Below are 20872 nucleotides of genomic sequence, written 5' to 3' on the forward strand. Positions count from 1 at the left end.
GATTTTTTCCCTCTTCCAAGTGGATTTTTCACTTCCTTCGACTTGGAAATTCGATTTCTCCTTGGGTAAATTTCATGCCTTCAACAAGAGTTATTACTAAGGAGGTCGGACTTTATAGGATTATCATTTCCTTGCACACAGAAGTAACCTCTGACAACTCCCAAAATAGAAACTGCTAAAAATAGAAAAAACAAAAAAGCAGCTTCCCGGATTGGCCCCAAAATGCCAAAAAATGAAACTTTTTGAAAAAGCAAAAAGCAGGAAAAGCAATTTTCCTAAAAAATAGGAAGTTGTCAGAATTGACCCCAGAAAATTGCATTTTTACTCTTTTGACCTATCTGAGGACATAAGTAGCATCAAAACATTCTTTTGATCATTCTTTCTCCTTGTTAATTTGATGACTCCTTAAAATTCTGAAAAATTTCACTCATTTGTGAATGCGAGAGACCAAAGACAAAACCTAAGACACCAAAACACTAACCTAAAAAGAGAAAAACAAGGGGGGGGGGGGGGGTCCCCATTTGCAATGGGGCAATGTGTGAAAATGTCACAACAATCCCCCACCCTAGATAAAATAACTCAAAAGAATAAAATGAAGCTCAATGATGAGAAACCTCCAAAACAAATATATGTTCAACCAGCTGATGAATTTCAACCATCAATGGCTTGCGCATTCAACCAATTGGTGAATTTCTGGCACTCGACAAATTCCATGCAAAAAGGAATTAAAAATTTGAAACCAGTAACCATCTCCACAATTTGGGTTTTCAATTTTTTTGAGGAAGGATGTCCTTTGTACACAAGAACTCAATTTCGCCCTCACATGAATATTAGAATAGCACAGCCTAAGCTTGATCGAGCTATTTCATTGAGGAGCATTTAGGCAAAATTTCACCACCTAGGTGTATTGGAGATTTATGATGAGTCATAACAAAAGGACTATTCTCTAGGGGGTCATGGGGCAAAATTTCAGACTTGGTCCAGCTGTCATCCTTTCAATCAGCCATCACATACCTTTCGTTGCTTGCACACAAGTAGATTGGCAAGTAATTTCAGTCAAGGAATGGAGTATTTATTAGTTGGAGTTTAGTGGTAAAGAATTTCTGGTCTTCGAAGAAATGTTTTCAATCATTTCAATGCTCACATCACCAATGCATATCATGTTTGCAACCTTTAACTTTGTGAAAACTAGTTGGCCTTTCATTAGGCACTCACAAAGATGTTATATTACAGATTTTGCCTTGAAGATTTCAATTCACCTCTAGTTGATGGTGTGTGCATGCTTGATAAGAAGCTGATTTATTATATTTTTTCCTAGCCGCTAGTTTGTATGTCCTAGTTGGTGACAAGGCATGGATGCTAGGTGTTGGTTGAGTCGTCAATTTTTGAGGAGTTTGACAATATTTAGTAAACTTTGTGATCATTATGCATTAATATCAATTGCCTCTCTTTATATGCAAATCACAAGTTCTATAGAGGAGGTTGTTAAGAATAGATTAACGTAGGATCCGTGGAGTTTAACAAGGTCACCTAAGGAATTGAAGACGTGTTATTTCCTGATCGTGTGCTTAATATCAGTTGTAGGCACAAAAATAAGCATTAAAACTCTTATTTGAACTATTGCTACACTTAATGTGAATGAACTGTGTCTTGAAAAGTAATAAAGTAATATTGTAATATTTAGTGTGTAATTGTCATCTAGTTAGTTTTAGGAAGTTTCCTATCAGTCTTTTGTCATCTAGTTAGTTTTAGGAAGTTTCCTTTCTGTCTTTTGTTCTCAATCATTTCTTTTATAGAAATATTGCTTGTACTCTCTATTTAAGGAGTTCTTGTCTCCTTTGTAATTATTCAATCCAACAATCAATTATCATTTCATGGTATCAGAGTAGAAGTTATCTGATTGACGAATTTTTAATCCGTGGCTTTCATTACTTGGACATTTTTCCAAAAGCTTTTTGAAACGATTTTTTATGAAAAATAGTGGGTTTTTTTTTTACCTACAAATTTTGTGAGGATTCTTTTTTTTCAATTTATTTCAACTAAAAATCAAAGAATCTCTGGGATTTTCTAAATCGCGTTTCTTGTGAAGCTCGAGGGTTAAGGCAATTTTTTTGTGAATCACAGATTTATTCTACAAATAAACTACATGGTTTTTGCAGTTCGTGGTGTCTTTTTTTGAGGGTTTTCATTGTTTTGGCAGCAGACAAAGGTTTTTCTGATCACCCCTGATATGCGAGGGTTTTACGACCTGGTTTTCATGTTTTGTCTCTGCCGCAACTTGTTCTTCTTTGTTCTCACGCAACCTCCTTTTCTGCCGTTTTTCCCACACAACTATTAGTGTCTGCACGTTTTTTTCGAACACGGATTTGCACAAATTTTCCAAAATCGTGGGTCTAGTTTTCCCACCCGACTAGTTTTGCAGGATCATGGTTTTTTCACACAATTGGGGCATCTTTTTTCACACGATGATGGCAGGTCTACAAATTCTGTCGCAGCTAGGGTTTTGGAATGACAGAATTTCTGAATTTTTCCAAGATTTTTCTTAGAAATTGTGGATCTATTTTTCTATTTTTGGGTTTTCTAATTTTTTTCCAAAAAAAACTCATGGTGGATTTTCTGTTTTTTATCCAAAAAAACAATAATGGAGGATTTTGCATGATTTTTCTACTAAAAAACGTGGATTTTTACCTTTGTTTGCACAAAACAAAGGTCTTGGCCAATTTTTTCACAAACTTGTGTGTGATTTCAACATTGCATCTAGGGTTTGATGATTTTTCCACAAAATTGCGGTTTCTTGGAACTTATTTTGGGTCTCACCTAGGGTTTCTAGGGAGAACAGGTGTTTGTCTGCAAAAAACATTGACAATTTTGTACGTGGGTGTTGTTGTTTTTTATGATTTTTCGCAAAATCGTGGTTTTTTCAAAAAAAAAAGGTTTTTTGAGAAACTAATTTTGTTTTTTGCATCTCTGGATAGCGGGAAGGATGGTTTTTGTTTCTTGGTCATATGAAGTTCTGCCAAAAGCGGTTGGCTGATCAGAGGTCCAACCAAGGAGGGTCTCACCAACAGGCTCATGTCGCAAAGCATTCAAAGGAGAAGGGAGCATCCTTCCATGCATTCATGGCCAAATGAACTACAGATTATGTCAAGTCTTTTGTAGGGTAGTTAGTGGAATGACCATTAAGGGAGTGTAATAAAGTAATATTGTAATATTTAGGAAATTTTCTTTCTGTCTTTCATCATCTAGTTAGTTTTAGGAAGTTTCCTTTCTGTCTTTCATTCTCGGTCATTTCCTTTATAGAAACATCGCTTGTACTCTCCATTTAAAGAGTTTTTGTCTCCCTTGTAATTATCCAATCCAACAATCAATTATCATTTTGAAAAGGTTGCAACAAGTATAAAGGAGCTTAACAAAGGTCATGGGAATTGTAGAAGGTCGTGCCAAGCCTAAAAACAGGTTGCACTAGGGTTTGGAGGAATAGGGGTGATCTAAGGAGTGTTGTAGAAGACTCTACACCCAGCATGAGGTCGGCACATGTTTGCTAGATGCCATTATTGTAGGAAAAGACACATTGCTAAAGACTATGAAATGAGCACTAGGGTTTATTGATCACCCTTTGAGTTGAATGTTGCTGAGTGAAATGGTTTGTGGGACATTGGAGGATGCGTCATCATTAAGGGAGTGTTATTTGTCATTTTGAAGAGACTTAAGACCATTTCAGTTCATGTGCTCCATCTTGTTTCACCTTGGTTTGTGCACCACATACTCTAGAGTGTATACGAGGGCGTATGTGTCTCAATGAAGGGCATTTGAAGGACAAGAGCTGAGTCACACTCTTTTGGGGAGCATAATATTAAAGTGGAGATAGCTGCTGCTGTAACAGAATTCGTTTCAGAAATGTGTATTCTATAACTGCTATGCAGTATTTCAGATATATATATAAGAGCTGCTGTGACAGAGTTCAAGAGCTGAATCTACTATTCAAAGAGTTGTTCACTTCTACATCGGCATAATAGACATCCCTTGTATATTTGACAGCACCATGAAGGTTAGAGATTAATTATTCTATGCATCTGTACTTCCGAATTTTCTGGAACAGCAAGTTATATAATTCTCATAACCATTTTCAGCTATATAGGAAGCTGGCAAACTGTTTGATAAACTCCTCTATGTAACCTTAAAACATTGGCATTGTTTTATGATGAAAATATGATTCAAAGTTCAGTTGCAGCTATTATGATTGTTAGCATTCAGAAGTTCTCCTTACTTGGTTTTATGCTAAGTGTTTTACGAATTGTCTGCAAGTTAGAAATCAGAAAATTTGCAGGTTTGGAACAATTTCTATTGAGGGTGGTTATTACATAGTCATAACAAACAACTTTCAAAGTTGTAGAAAAGTGAAGTTGTTGGTTGAAGTGAGAGAGAAACACATATTTTAGACACCATGCATAAACTTTAGTTCACCCAACTTGATAATGCAAGAGTTGGGCAGCCAAATTCAATAGGTAGAACAAGTTTATACGGAGGGTAAAAATTCAAAGGTTTGTATTGATCATCATATATAAGCTTATAAACAAGTTATCTTTATTCTTAATTTTTTATACTATCTACTTTATTTTTCGAGTATGAAATTTCCAAAGCAAAGAAAATAATGTTTTGAGCTGATTATTCTTATTACATTTTTACCAAGTTACCATGTTCTGCAGGGGGATCCCCCGGGTCCTGGTCTTGGCCTGGTTCCCTCTAGGTTCAGACAAGGTCCTACCCACAGCCTGTTGGTTCGGGCATGCAAACCCAGGAAAAACCCAGGCAGAATTTTGGAGAATTTCAAGGAACCTGGGAGGAATTTGGGACTGAAGTCAATTTTTTTAACTTTTTGAAAACGTTATTTTTTGCCAAAAAGGTCTGATATGTTAAATTCAGTTGATGATATGAATTGTACGGAACCCCCTCAGGGAATTCGTGCTTCGAGGTACATCTCCGAAAGTCTCCAATATGCAGCAAAGAGTGAATTACAAGTCTGCAATAAGTTTTTGAACACAACCAGCATTGAATAGACCCTTCAAATGCAGGAATGGGCAGCTATAGACCAATAAGGGATAGGGAGCTTCTCTGTATCAGGAAGGAAAGCAAGTAAGCTCACCCAGCTAATTTCCATATTCATCAACAACACTCTAGAAAGCCTCAACCTGTACCAGCACCTCAAATATTAGCTCCAACATACCAAGACTCATTGAAGGATTAAAAACATTCAGTTTGCTGCACTAAACAATCACCCACGGGTCTGCTTGTGATTTGCTACTGAAACAACATGCCTGGAGCAGTACAGCCCATCAAAACATGGTTTTTCCTTGAGTTTCCCCATGCAAAACCCATCAATGCTCCACCTCCAAATCAAGGCTCCACAAGATGAAGTGAATAACACCCCCAAGAGACAGCAACTAGGGTACCATGTTCACACATCAGTACCCATCAGTTCAGTATACACACCATGGTAATATGATGTTGCATTTTGCTATTTTATTTGACTAATAGCATAGTGGTGTATTTTGAACTTAACAACTGTTGCATATATGTATATAGTTTTTATTTTTATATGTTTTTGTACTAACGAATCCAAAACCCAAAAAAATATTTTGGCCAAACCCACAAACCCAAACCCGACCCTGAACCGGAACCGGCAACTTAGCATTTTTAAGATTGAGTTTTATTTTATTTGTTTTAAACTTCTTAAATTCTATTAGGCTGCTGACATGTAATTCACCTTGCACACAATTATCTTGAGACAACTTGAGAAGGTATAATATGCAATGTGCAAGATCATCATTAGCACCCTTTGGACCATGTGGAGGCAATGAAAAACACAAAGAGTGCCCAACAAGTCAAAGACCTGATCCTAGATAACGATTTGTGGGCTTTTGTGATTTTGATGATTATTGAAACAATGCTGTTACATAACACCATTTTGCAAGTGGCACAAATGATGTAGGTGGTTCTTCTACAAAATCCAAAATTAAACTAACATATAAATGTACAAAATCGTATTTAATACAACATCAAAGATAAGGAATCTATGTAAAATAATATGATTCTGTAGAAAAATCATCTCTATGTATTTCTTGTCAATGTCAAATTGGTATATATTATGCATGAATGCCATTCACATGATAGCTTAAAAAGAGTAGAAAATGAATATAAAGTGTCCATAAAATAATTAAAATTAGAAACATTAAAGTTGTGATATGATCGAGTGCAGGCAAAGTAAAATGAATATATTAAAATGAATATACTACAAATAAATTGTGATAAAATCGTGCAGATCAGAAAGACTAAGGAAGAGGCAGTTAGAGATCTACAAATCCATTCTTAAAATAAACAAGTAGACAGATTCTCAGATCATACAAAAAGCTCACTAAACACTTTGTAATTAGTCAAGAAACTTGTTGTATGATTGAGTGCAGAAAAAATAAAGTGAAAATATAAAAATTCATTATCTACTAATAAAAACAAATAAATTGTACTACCATTCTTAAAATAAACAATTAGAAAGATTCTCAGATTATATAAAAATCTCAGTAAACCCTTTGTAAATTAGTCAAGAAACTTGAGGATGAGTGAGATTCAGCTGTCTAGAGGTCGTGTATAAGGCGAAGAAAGTGATTAGATTTCCAGTACGAGCACATCCAAAAACGGATTTCCTGGAATCCAGAAGCATTGCCTGCTGCATCATAGAACACAATGGCATGTCCACAACAAGTGGTAGAGTGAAAATACCAACATTCCATGGTAACACAGATGAAGATTAAGAAAAACGATGCAAACTCGTTATAGAAATAGGAAACACGTAAGTTATTTGAATGCAGCAGCCTTGTATGGGGATTTTCCACTGCCTCTATGGATAATAAAAGTAAAATGTACAGTGGATTAATTTAAATCTGAATAAATGTGAGGGATGGTACAAATTAAAGAAAATGTTTTATACAAAGTTCAGCAAACATGGAAGAGATCAAGAAGTCTGAAATCTTGAAAAAAAATTATTACGTAAGCCAATGCAAAAACACAAAATGGTAAGAGTCTTGAAGGACAGTGAGGAAGCTAAAACACAAATTGCAAAATAACACACTGCGCATTGGCAGAAAGATGGTTTAACAAACAACTCACAACAAAATGCAAGAAGACATAAAATTTTCCTCCAAAAATTCTTACTGAATGCATATAAACGAGCCATTTAATTTGCAAGTAAAAAGAGTTAATTACCACACCACCAGTCAAGGTGGAGAACATACCATCAATCAGGCCAAAGGCTAAATTTAAACTGTCTACCAGGATAAATAAAAGGCCCTATTAATAAAAGTGTCAACATACTTGTAGTCAAAATTCCATTATACTTATAGTCTATATCTATAGAATTTTGCAGAAAATATTAACACATTAACTCTGTTGTACAAAATAAAGCATGTTCAGAGCAAGAGCAAGTAGAATTGTTAAATAAAAGAGTCAAATAAGAATCAGCATTTTAAGAAGAGATTCCGAAGTAGGCAGACAGAAAGACAAAATAAATTGCAATAGTAGATGTAGTCTTCAAAGACAAAGGAAATGGAGCACAGAGGATGGAGAAAATGAGACTCAATTCATTAGGCAGAAGACAAACTTAAATTCAGGGACCATTATAGCAGAACAGCCGACAAAGTCAAGACTCCAAAGTCCAAGTGTTCCTTATCCTAGTCCCTCTATCAATTTTGTTAATAACCCCCCACTTATTCCTACTCCCACATCAAGATCCCCATATGTAGTGTTTAAACTGCCCCATTAGGCTCCGAGTCAAGTGCCTACCAGTTGTGATGTTGGATGCTACCTTGGACATTTCTATTGAGGTTTTAAATGGAGACACCAGTTGACTGCGCACCTAAAAATTTAACATATACTGTCACAGTATTTCTTATAAAAGTTTTATTGTAAAATGAATTCTCTTAACTGATGATAAAGAGGATGTAGAAACATCAGTAAAACAACCAAAGGTTGCAACCAGAACAATTATGTCTATAGGTAAAAACATTCAGATAGTTCATTGTAACCTCAAACTAATTCCATGATGACCCCTATGATAAGGTCAGATCATAGAATCTAACCATGCTTGGATATTAAATCATTCCGCCATCTATATATTCAGCTATAAACCATTTGAAGAAAGCGCAGAAAATTTTAAAATTTTAACAAGAAGACAAATAGAAGGAGAGAAAAGATTTTCTTTGATTAGTTAATGTACACTAATAATAATATCGAAAAACAAAATCTATGCTTATCAAAGACATCAAATAATAAAGCCATGTGGATGAAGGCTAAAATAGCCAAAACTTATTATCAAAGGGCATATGATGCCACCTAACATTTTGATTTACTTGTTCGAAAAAAATTGAAATTGCTTTGACTCATTTGAAATTCAAATTCCAAAAACACTTTTAGGTAAGGACTTGAAATAAACAGTTTCTGAATTTGAATGCTAGATTGAGTAGTCACATCAAAATGAACTTTAGTTACATACCTCGTGATTTCCCCCAAGGATAATGTCTGTCCCTCTACCAGCCATGTTCGTTGAGATAGTAATAGCTCCCTTCCTACCAGCCTGTGCAACAATTTGAGCCTCCCTGGCTGCATACTATAAATATGAAACTTGTCACATGCCAGAACAAAGATGACTCATCAATGTTATTAATTTGGCATGAATCAAATAGTGAACAAGGTATGAAAATTGAGTTCCTATTTATATGATATGCAAGGGATATTTAGCAAACCTTTGGTCGAGCATTCAAAACGTTATGAGGAATCTCCCACTCCCTAAGAAGCTCAGATAAATATTCAGAATGTTCTACACTGCATCCATTGAGCACAGCGTTCTGGTAGATTAGACTAAACAATCAGTGAAAATTGTAGGAAAATATTGAATATTGATAAGATATTGATTGAAAAAATTGGCTAATAAGATCACTAGATGTGAAAATTATCATAATACTACAAGTCACAATGTTCAAATCCAAATTTAGAATTGAAGAATTTAGAAAATATTAAAAATCATTAATTCAGAAAAGCCAAAACAGCATAACCAGTAAAAAAATACCCAACAGCCTATTTTTTAAGCATTCACAGGACTCGTGTCACAACATAGAGAAACTGCAAGCTGAAATATTCAATTGACGACATTATCATCTACAACAACAGCTCTCACACACTTATCCAACAACATTCATTTGCCAGATTTCTCAAGCACACCTCAAACAATTAACAAACTCCCTCCAACTCATTTGTTGTCATCATCATAAGAAGAAGAGTGCATTCAACCATCTCATTCAAGGCTCTCGACACTCCAATCAACAACTCCAACCGATTAACAAGTTGGTCTCCTCACCACTCAACATGTGTCTTCTTTTTGAGATTTTCTTCTTTGTATATTGTAATTGTTTTATGGCACAAATCACTATAAGTAGTGCGATGCTATGGGCTCACTATGTTGAATAAATATAAACTAATTCCCTCCTATAATTAAACTCTGGATTTCAAGTAATATATGGCCTCTACTTTGCGTTGCTTAACATCTCACCTCAAAGGTCCTTAGACTCAAATTTTTTGTGTTTTGTGACTGCTCGTGGTCCTCCAACACAAATGCCTTGTTAAATTTAATAATAAATGTGTTTCTTTTGTTTCATTACTTATTCATGATTTTAGTTGAGTCCTGGAAGCAACCTCGATTACACAATGCAGTGTCGATGTAGAAAGAATATTGAACTCTAAAAAGAGAACTGAAATGATCTGCTATTTTCAGCTCATTGTTACTTTTATTTTGATTTCTTGAACTCTATCCTACTAACACTTTTCTCTGCCATGATTAATGTAGGTTACTATTAGCACCTAAAAATGGTTGTTAGCACCTTTGCATCAAGAGAGTAGAGTAGCTTAGATTAGACTAACGTGATGACCTTAACAAGGAGCCAACCTACTCTAGAGGCTCCCACAACACTTTGGGATAAACAATTGAGTGCGACGGGTTTCCAAGTAGTTGGGTTCCTTAACCCAAAACAAAATCACAACACACGAGCAATCTGTAGCGGATGCTTATAGGTCTTCGGTTGGTGTCAAGTCTCTCCATACTCCACTCATCTCACTCCCACAAGCATAAGCAAAAAACTTCCCCCTTAGAAAATGTGCCAAAGAGGTCATGATGCTTAAAGCCACCAACAATAAGGTCCCATTGTTTCTTAAAATCTAATGTGTTGTGTATGATTGCTTTTGGATTTAACTGTGTATATTTTCAATCAATGTTTTGGATCGCACTCAATAGTCCATTATCTAGAAGAGGAGAGAGCTAATACATTTTTATTCTTTATCACCAAAGGTGTTGAGTGTGCTTGTTGTTCAATGTCCTCTAGAAGGATTTACTCGTGTTGGTCAAACCTTTCCAAGTGCTCATCTTCATCACAAATACAACATCAAAAAGGCATATTTTAAAAATCCAAGGGCTATGCCATTTAGCTCCCCCATGTCCAAGATTATTCTAACTAGCAAAGGTTAATCTAGATAGATATTGACATACCCTTGCATAATTGAAAACCCATGGGCTCTTGATGAATTTGAAGCTATGATGAATTCTCCTATGGTAGCTCCTACTTTCATCAGGCTTGATTTGTGCCAATATTCACAATGGAGCATAGTGAATATTACCATTACTACAACCATACTAGGGAGATCATGCGTGGGATGAATGCTCAACACAGAAGCTTTTTCAAAAACCCTTATTTCTTCATAAGCTGTCCCTCTTGGAATGTGTTGGCTTTCCCTTGTTTCAAAGAAAGACAGCCATAAATACTCATTTGGCATCATAAGGATGCTTGTCAATCTTGAATTCTTCGAATCGTCCTAAATCCACTATCTAATCATAATGGTCTTAAATCCTAGATAAACAACCATAAATTTACAAATCTAGTGCTTTTCCTTGAGTAACCAAAGTTATTTGCATTTCATCAATAGAGAAACAGATTGGAAGGAGCTTTGTTGGAATTTATTGTCACTGATGTCAAAAGCGTATGAGAGATTCTTTGCAGTATTGTCATTGATGCCAAAGCCATTGTTGCAAATAAAATCATCGATATCAAGAAGGAATTTGTTGGTCCACAAAAGAGGCCAAAGGCCACTAATCAGTCTCTCCATAGCAGAAAGCTTATTAACATTACCATTACCTTATTACTGGCTGACTCCCTTTGTTATATGCAAATTAATATTACCTTATTATTTGTTTTGGGCTGACCACACATTGGCATATGCTCAAAAGCAATCATATAAATATATGTTTTAGATCGCCCAAGAATAATATATATAAGAGGGATGTGAATAATTAAGAAGGAAGCAATTACATTATAATGAAGAGCAGCAACCATGTTTAAAGGGAGCAGTGATTACTGAGTTGAGAAGAAGCAATTAATTTAAAAAGGCAGCAATCTGTTTAAGCAATGATTACATTTCATATGGCAGAGATCTAGTAAGAGATTAAATGAATTGGAATTAATTTACAAAGGCAGTGATCGAAGTTAATCAAAAGGTAATCTCTTTTGAGAGAGATGCCTCTATTCAAAGAGATGCCCCTCTCTCCATAAAGGCACAAGGATATGAAATGGAAAAAGAAATGTGTGTAATGAAAGAGAAGTAGAAGTGAGTCAGATGGGAGTTAGAAAAGCAAGCAATTAAAAAGAATATCATTCACATTCTACAGTAGATTTATGTAGGAGATAAGAGCAGATTTTGGATATTGGAGAGAATACTTGAGCAGATTTAAGAAGGAGAATAGGGTAGATTTATGAAGACTTCGGGAAGACTCTACAGGCAGATTTATGATGACCTTATGGGCAGATGTATGAAGATCTTGTGAGCAGAATTTTGATGGATTTAAAGCAAATTCTGTAGGTGATTTAAGGCAGAAGTATAGCAGACCCTTTAAAGTGATTAATATCAGATTTCAAGAAAGATTCAGAAGATTGGTTAGAGCAGTTTTTGAGCAAGTCAAAGACTTTGTTGTGATTGAAGTTGGTGCCTGTATGGGGAGTTCAGTGCCTCGTATTAAAGAGGTTGGTGTCTCTTACTGAGATGGTGCTCAGATGTGGGGATTGGTGTCTCCAGTGGGTTGGTGCCTACAAACCATTTAAGAGGGGATTCATGTCTCCTGTGGGTTGGTGCCTACGAAGTTTGTAAGAGAAGTACTTATATAAGCAATATTCTGTTATGGTTTTCTCCCGAAAGGGTTTCCACATAAATCTTGTGTTCTTGTGTTACAAAATTGTTAGATCTTGTGTGATTGATATTGTTATGGTTGTTAAGTTTTGAAAAAGCAAAAGTTTGCCTTATACTGATTTACTGCCCTCCCCACCCCCTCCTCTAAGTATAGGCTTGTGTTCATCAAGCTTTTCTATCCATAGATTACAACCATTTTCCTTCTTAATTATAAATTCTACCCTAGAGATGGATCAGTGAGCATTACAATGAAAAGTGGTGCAATTCCTCCTCACAAATTTGACGAGTTTGATTGCATTCAATGAATTTAAAGTTGGGGTTTGGACTCTATGTGATGAGAGTTAGGAGGAGGTCATGGCTTCTCCGAATGGGATAATTCTGTAGCTGTAGCAGTCCCAGCAAGAAGAAAAAACTGATTGATACAAACACAGTGGTATACAAGAAAAAATCAAGGAACAAAGACTAGGAATTATCATTTATCATTTAGGATCTTGTTCACCACAAATCTCATAATGGATATGACATCTCAATATGAAATCATTTTCAAACTATGGCTATAGAAGGCAAATTCTAGTATATGTTCTTCGTAAAGATGGTGGTTATCTAACTCCATTTGAAGTTAATGAGAACAAAAACAAAAACTTGGCAACTTAAAAATTTGCTTAAATTTAATTAGAAATGCATTTTTTTTGCAAAATTCAATGAGGAGATGCATCCAATGAGTCAATAAATGTGTACACAAAAGAAACAAGCTGAGTCTAGATATATTTGATAGATTTAAATGCAAATTGGGTACAAAATGGCATCCTCTTGTGGAATGCTGATGGCTGATAGACTGAAACAAAATGAAATAGCAAATTGTTTTTGTAAAACTAAAAGTAAATACTACATCAAAACATTTTGCATCTTCCTCTTCCCAGCTCTAGTGAAAACTAGGTGAGAGATAGAACTAGAGGGTCTAGTACTAGTAGTCTGATGTGGCTCCTCCACCTCGCCAAAATGAGGTTGAGCATAGCACCCCTCGCGAGGGTCTGAGGGTGAGTGAGAGAAGGGTAGAGAGATAGATCTAGATCTTGGGGAAGAGAGGAGAGAGTGGTAGAGAGAGGGGATAGAGGAAGAGTGATAGGGAGATAGAAAGGTCTAGAATTTGGGGCAGATAAAGTGAGTGAGATAGAGAGAGCTAGAGAATGCTGATAGGAGCCTACTGATTACTGAAATTTTACTAAGTCTGAAAATATAGAAGATCTTCTAAAACCTAGAATTTGCATTATAACTCCTACAGATCTGAAACCACTCTCAAACATCCTGCCAATATATACGTGAAATACAACTTATATTATAAGAAAGGAAAAAGACATAAATGTTATATTTCATGTATATATTCTGATGAAGAGAATGAAACCAACTTGAAAAAAAAAATTAGATGATTTTTTGATGTGTTTGGGCCTCTTTTTTTATGCAGCCGAGATTTTGCCGGATACTCGCCGAGTTTTTGTGTGAAAAACTCGGCAAGTTTTTGTGGTGAGTCAATGGCGAAAGTACTCGCCAAATTTTTGGCGAGTAGTGCATCTATGAATGAGAACAAACCCTAAATTGTGCCAAATAGATTCTTAGGCAACACTTAGAATACTCTATAACTTGAATGACCATTTGAAGGAAAAGAATAAATTAAATATAGTAAAGACGCTTAAGTGTCAAGGGCAATGAATTTGTCCAGGCAATGTGGATTTGAATGATTTTCACATTAAAGACAAACATGTGAGAAGAATACTGTATTTGAAGGCAACTCAATAAATTGTTTTGCCAAAAAAAAAAAGAATTAGAACATAAATATCTTCAATTTTTTGCAAGGTTAAGGGTGCAGGTCCCATTCTTCAACCCCCAAAATACAATGAAATTTTAATATGATATAGAAACACATCTCTAAAGACATTATTAAATTTTTCATAATGATCATATGTATGAAATGAATACCAGGTCACTCTCAATTAAACCTTGAATCTGTATCAAAAAAGTATTCCCCATGAACTAACATTAACTATTGAAGAAGCCGTTACTGTTGAAAGACAAGATTTACCTAGTTGTACCAACCAAAACAGGACGACCCAGACTGTACATGAATTCTACTTCTTCTCTCACTTTCTCCCATTTGCCAGATGCAGTCTGAGAAAAATCCATGGAATTAAAGATATATCAATTAAAATGGATGAAGCTTTTTAACACAACAATCATATATAATTACTTTTAAGTACAAGCTTTGCCAAATACATACAGCAAAAACTTGAAGAGGTAAATCCTTGCGGATATTAGTCAAGTTTGTTGGCACTTCAACAACAGGCATCTGATAAATTTTTAGAAATTCCTTCTCCTGAATAAGTACAGGATCCAAGGTTAATCAATAAAAACAAACACACAATAATTGGAAGTGTTACAAATATCAAAAAAGGAAACACATGCTATCAGGAATTTGTCAGAATCTTAAGACATGTTTAAATGCCTACTTCTGTTTTAGCAGTTCCAGTCATGCCAGATAGCTTGGGATATAGCTTGAACAATGATTGATACGTTATTTGTGCAACAACTGACGTATCTGGCTGACAAAATTAAAGTAAACATGAGTTGCATGTTGACCATGATTCATTTGGGCTTCTTAACAAACAGAAAGGAACTAAATTCAAAAACGAATAACATCCAGACATACATGTATGTCCACTCCTTCTTTAGCTTCTACTGACTGATGAATGCCATCTGCCCATCTCCTTCTCTCTTCAACTCTTCCAGTTAGCTGTGATCAAAACAGCAACAGAGCCAGAATCTCCATTCAAAATGTGAACAGTGAAAGATATCATTGTATTGATTTAGGCAAACACAATGAGGCTTGATCTCTCTCCGTACATATAAATGAATTCAATTGGATTAGAAAGTTTGTGAAAACACAACATTGAATTATGCTTACTGTCATCTGACTGTTTTCTTTTTTGTTCCACTCATAAATATGATTTGCATAGATAACATATCAGACATTTTCTTTATGATAACTGCAAATAAATAAGCAAATAGGGATACTATGGAATTCAGTTTTGTAGGAATAATTAATGATTCAACTACTGTAGGCAGACTCAAGTTAATTTGGAGTTGATATCGAATGTTGCATTCTGGTGAGTCTAGCAATAGTTTTGAGGGTCAGATTCAGACTCATCTAAAAATTTTGACCAATTCTTGGCAATTTTTGGAAAATTCGAAACTCCAATCTATAAAAAATGTTTTCAATGGTTTTTTTTTCATGAAACTGTTTTCCTGTTTTGGTTGTCAGATTTGCTTGAGTCTTCTGACAACCAAGAATCAAGAATTTACTGAGATTTTCAAGTCTTTGATATCAGTGTCAGCCAATTCTGTGAATCAAGGCTGCAGATTTATGGGAAATTTTGACGATTTTTTTTTTTTAAATTGTGGCTTTTTAATACTGAAGATCGTGGGTAACCTGAAAGTTTTGTTTCAGAACACTGCAAATTTGTGGGCTTTTCAATAGACTTTTTTGAAAATCAAGGGTTTCTTTTTTGAAGATTAATAGGTTTGCTGTAGATTGAAATCACGGCCTTGTATGTGCAAATCGTGTGCTTTTATCTGACCAAATCATGCGGGTTTGATTTTTTTCGTGATGCAAAGGGTTTCTGTTTTTTGTGGCCGCAACCTGTTGGTTTTTATCGCACAAAGTCTATTCTTCTGCCACACGGAGGTATTTTCATTCCGCGATTGCTCCCGTCAAAGGTAAAAATTGCGAGGGATTCCAAAAGCTTTTTTTTTTTTGCGATATAGGTTTTTCCAATCATGGCCCTGTATCTGAACGTGATGCCTCTGTTTTTCGCAACACTTCTGATTTGTTCTTCGCACCTAGTTTCACAACATGTCTTCTGTGCAACGTTTTTCTCAGACATTTGTTGCAAACGGTGACAGGAGGTTTTGTTCCTACTCGTGATGGCTCATTCTTTTGTTCCCGCAACTGCGACCACTGTTTACTACACAAGGGCTTTCTGCACTTTTCCGCAAGTGCAACCTAGGGTTTTAAGTTCGAGGTTTCTGAGCCTTGTTTTTTGATCAGTGGTTCTCTGAGTGCTTCTTCTTCCAAACCTAGGATTTGCTGTGTTGCACGATTTTTTTCAAGATAAATTGTGTCTTTCAAGTGCTGTGACAAGGGTTTCGATTTTTTATTGTTGGCTCTGATTTTTGTAATAAAATCAGGGGTTTTAATTTCTAGGCTGATTGCCTCGAAATTTGTGCCAGCTACTCGCTGAAGGTTTTGACTAGTTTTTGACAAAAAAAATAGCATTTTTTGTCGATTTTTATCAACAAAAATCAATTTTTTTTGAGTTGACCTTGTTTTTCGTGTCATTGGAAATCAGGAGGGATGGCGTCATTGACCAACATCATGTTGGAAGGCAATCAGCACTTCAATGGCAACAACTATAATACTTGGTAGCAAAGGATTCTCTCTATTTTTGAGTACCGTTGTGTAGACCAGATTGTTCTAGGCAATACTGCTCGTCCCACAGCAAAGACCAGGACAAGTATGATGAACGTAACTATGAAGCGATTATGTTGCTCAAGTTATTAGTCACTGATAAGATGCTTCCAGAAGTGCCATCAGGCAAGACTCCTAAAGAGATCTGGAGTCGCCTGAAGGATTTGCACAAGCTGTCAAATAAAGGCAGAGCTTTCATCCTTAAGAACATGTTCTCAGTTATGATGGGCGACAAGATCTCTTTGCAGGATCATCTTATGAAGATTAAAGAAAATACAAACATTTGAAGCGTCTATTGAATCACAAGGTCATCAACTCTAAAAAAAATAGGAGTGTGTTGTGTGGCCCACATGTATTGGCAAATATACTATCAGACATGCCATCACCATGTCTGTAGAGGGAGACACTACCATTTGTCCTATAAGCCAATAAAAGGATTTAAAGTGTGACATATGATTATACCCTCTTCCAACTCATATGCAGCCAAAAGGCAACCATCTAAATCGATATTTTGGCACTTAGAATTGGAATTTCTGTTGAACAATAAACTAGAACACCAAGATAGCCTACAATGGAGGTTGATGGACTTGAACAAATTGTTTGAGAGGAGAATAAATGTGGAATGTGTGAAAATTATGTTTATTAATCTTGCCTTTTTCACCCCATAGCATCAATTAATGTTGCCTTGAAACACTATGTCTCCAACCCATATATTATAACGATTCATTGTATGATTCACATGGAATAGCACACACACCAACAGAAGTACCATCACCATGTCTACAAAAAGCAACACAGCGAAAATAAACAAGCACCCTTTGATAACTATGGCTAATGGTGGTGGAAGGGAAGAAATAACAATTATTTTTGCTCCACTCTTGTTTCAAAATCACAACTTTTCCAAAGCAAACAATTGTACCATGTGTATGCAAAACTCTGTGTGTAATAGTTATTGGTATGGTACTAGACCTCTGACTAGAGAGAAATAATGAGCACCTAAGTGGTGTTCCCACCTAGGTCCAATAAAGCTGCTTATTGATGTTGACATACCAATTTTAGCATAAATATTGGATGCTTATTTCTCACTATCCACCATGCCTAAACAAACACTAATTTATAAATACCAAGCAGATTCACATGCATGGATATTCCAAAGGTTGTGTTGTGGTTATGATATAAGTTACCGACTACGCCCTTAAGACCCTCCCACACCCATACCGGGTACATTTTGGTACCGGTTTGCCCGAGAGTATGCATGGGTTCACCCAGAGTACCCAAAGGTGTTGAGCGCCAAAAAGTAACAAAAAAAGGACATTTTTTAACCTTTTATTTTTGCATCCAAAAACCCTTAAAGCGTCATTTCACCCAATACAAAAATCATTTTGCTCTCTTCACTCTCTCTTTTCTCATTTTGGCATTTTGAAGGGCAGCTGATATATATCATATGGCATATGACATATAATTGAAATTCTGAACTATCAATTGGCATTTAATATTTATCTTTATCACTACCATTTTGGCATTTGGCATCTATCAATGAAGTATCATACTATCAAATGTATTTAGTTTTACAATTCTGTATATTTCTTTATATGTATATGTATATGTATATGTATATGTATATGTATATGTATATGTATATGTATATGTATATGTATATGTATGTATACATGCATATATATACCATACTCAAATGTATTGTACCCAAGGAAAAAAAATATTATATATATAGGCATAAACATACTTCTGCAACTAGACACTAGACATCAGATAGCTATCAATTTTCAATTTATGCCTCAATTGCAGCATTGCCTTTTGTTTGACTAATTTTGAAAGCATTTACTAGATTATAGAATTGATTACATGCTTCAAAAACATATAGATGCTTTTGCAAAAGTGTAAACATAGTAAATGAAAAAATGTTTGTCAAGTACATATAGTGCAAACTGAAAAACATCCTTCAGTAAAAAAGTATCTAGTAATAATACCTCATTTATAATTTGCACTTGCCCATCTTTGACTATGTAGTTCACATCCCGTCGATAGAATTCTTTTGCCTTTAAAGCATTTATCACAAACCTGTACTTAGATTACATTAATTAAATATAAGTAACAAAAATATAGAGACAATAATAGATAAAAATGCTTCAAATGTATACAATTTACCTATTCTCAGTGAGCTAAAAACTATATTGAAGAAAAATTACAGATGCTACATTGACTAAAATCACCTACATGCATTTAGAATACATATCCAAATACTGTCATGAACAAATACTAGAAAATGAAATTCTCAATTAAAGGAATAATGAGCTATTTCAAATAATCAAGATTTTTGGCCACAAACTTCTAATGTGTCCCCTTTGCAAGCATGAACAATTGGGATGTGGTAAGAGAATAACTAATAATTAAATTAAATTGTTTAAAGACATTCATACTAAGAAAAACTTATATCTAATTAGATATTCTATTAAAGTTGGACAGTTTATTAAAAAGTAACTTATTTGGAGCCAAAAAGTAGAGTTGAAATTTTTTTTTAAAAATAAGTCACTTTGAGGGGAAAATGAACTTAGTGTTTCAAATCTCAACTTTGAGAGAGAGACTTTCACGTTTTCTACTCTAGGACAAAAACTCTTTGGCCAAGAATGGTTCAAGAATGAAAACCTTCCTAGCCATCTTAGTAAACTCGTCCAAAATTCACCAAAAGTGTGGAAAGATACAAGATTTATGTATTAAAATACTATTGTTATATTTAGTTTATGATGGTCAAATATGTCAATAGGATGGTTTTTAAAAACATTCTTTAATTGTTCAGTTAAGTTTGCTTTAGTTGTTGATCTTATCCATTATGGAAAGATCTTTGTAATATCTTATTTAAGGATACTTTTGCACCTTAGTTTAACGTCCGATATGTTAATCATTCTCTATGTTTATCATTTTATGTTATCAGAGCTTAGGTGTTCTTTCTTAGAGTTTTTGGCAAGCACTTTTGGGTGGCTAATTGGCTTGTCGGCCTTAGCCACAATAATTGCAATAATTCAATGTATAACTTGTTTTTAGGTCTGGCCCTAAATGGGCGTTGTAACTTGTGATTCATGCTGAGCCCTAAATGGGTGATATAATTTATAATATGTAAAATGTAACTTGTTGATGTGATAGGGTTGACCCTATAATATGTAACTTGTAATTATTATGGGTCAAACCCTATTGGGCGCCAGACTTAAAGAATTATATTATTATTGTAAGCTGACCTAGAGTGAATTAGGTGGCTAAGTCACATATATATACAAGTTCATTATCATCCATCACACAGCCAATCAAGCGACCAACTACTTTCAACAAGAGCAGCAAAGAGTATAATCAGCATTCAGCGAACTTCTCTTGAGCAAAGCAAACTTCAGTCAGCAAGAGCAGTTACTTATCTCCTTAATACAGTGAACTATATTCAAAGGTCAACGAACCAAATTCTGGGCAGCGAATCATGTACTTGATCGGCGAATGGTCTACTTGATCTGCGAATGGTCTCCTTGATCAGCAAATTGTCTCTACTCAAGCATATTCAGATAAGTTAATTATGCTGCTGTGTATATCAGGTTGATGCCCTAGTTTCATACATGTTCTGCAGCTCATTTAGCTTCAAGAGTTGAAGCTAATTTGTAAAGACATTTTGTGATTGTTTGTCTAATAAGATCTGAGATTGATTGCTGGGATTTTTCACCTCCAAGAGGGAGGTTTTCCCAGGGCACCATTGTGTTCTATGTGTTCTTGTTTTATTTTCTGTTTGTTGCTTTCAGTCTGATTCAAAATTCAACATGGTATCAGAGCGGGTTTGAAGCGATCTTGATCAGACTGTCTGATAGCAGCGAAGCACTCTTCACCTTCATCAAGCAATTTCCAGCATTGAAGATGGTGACCGGTTTAAAGATTGACGATAGACTTGATGGAGCTTTGAACTTCACCTCATGGAAGGTTAGAGTTCTTTTTGCACTTGAAGAGAATGATCTACTTCAGTTTGTCTAAGGAAAAGATCAGCATGAGCCTGAAGATCAAGAAGAGAAACTCCATTTCAAGAAGAATGTT

General features: G+C 35.2%; 1 protein-coding gene across 4 annotated transcripts in view; it reads right to left on the reverse strand.

Annotated features, from left to right (window-relative positions):
* The window catches only part of LOC131066584 (protein translocase subunit SECA2, chloroplastic), a 195507-nt gene that overhangs the window by 152073 nt on the left and 22562 nt on the right, over positions 1–20872 (reverse strand). For 3 of the 4 annotated variants that reach the window (XM_058001389.2, XM_058001388.2, XM_058001390.2), the window contains exons 14-20: positions 18781–18871; positions 14975–15058; positions 14775–14867; positions 14546–14641; positions 14351–14436; positions 8793–8871; positions 8543–8656 (exon numbers count right to left, since the gene is read on the reverse strand). In XM_058001389.2, the coding sequence (XP_057857372.1) occupies positions 8543–8656; positions 8793–8871; positions 14351–14436; positions 14546–14641; positions 14775–14867; positions 14975–15058; positions 18781–18871 (643 nt within the window). Of the gene's footprint in view, positions 1–8542; positions 8657–8792; positions 8895–14350; positions 14437–14545; positions 14642–14774; positions 14868–14974; positions 15059–18780; positions 18872–20872 lie in introns of all 4 variants that reach the window. The other variant, XM_058001391.2, reaches the window with a different exon arrangement.

Source organism: Cryptomeria japonica, chromosome 10, assembly GCF_030272615.1.
Source record: "Cryptomeria japonica chromosome 10, Sugi_1.0, whole genome shotgun sequence".
NCBI lineage: Eukaryota > Viridiplantae > Streptophyta > Pinopsida > Cupressales > Cupressaceae > Cryptomeria > Cryptomeria japonica.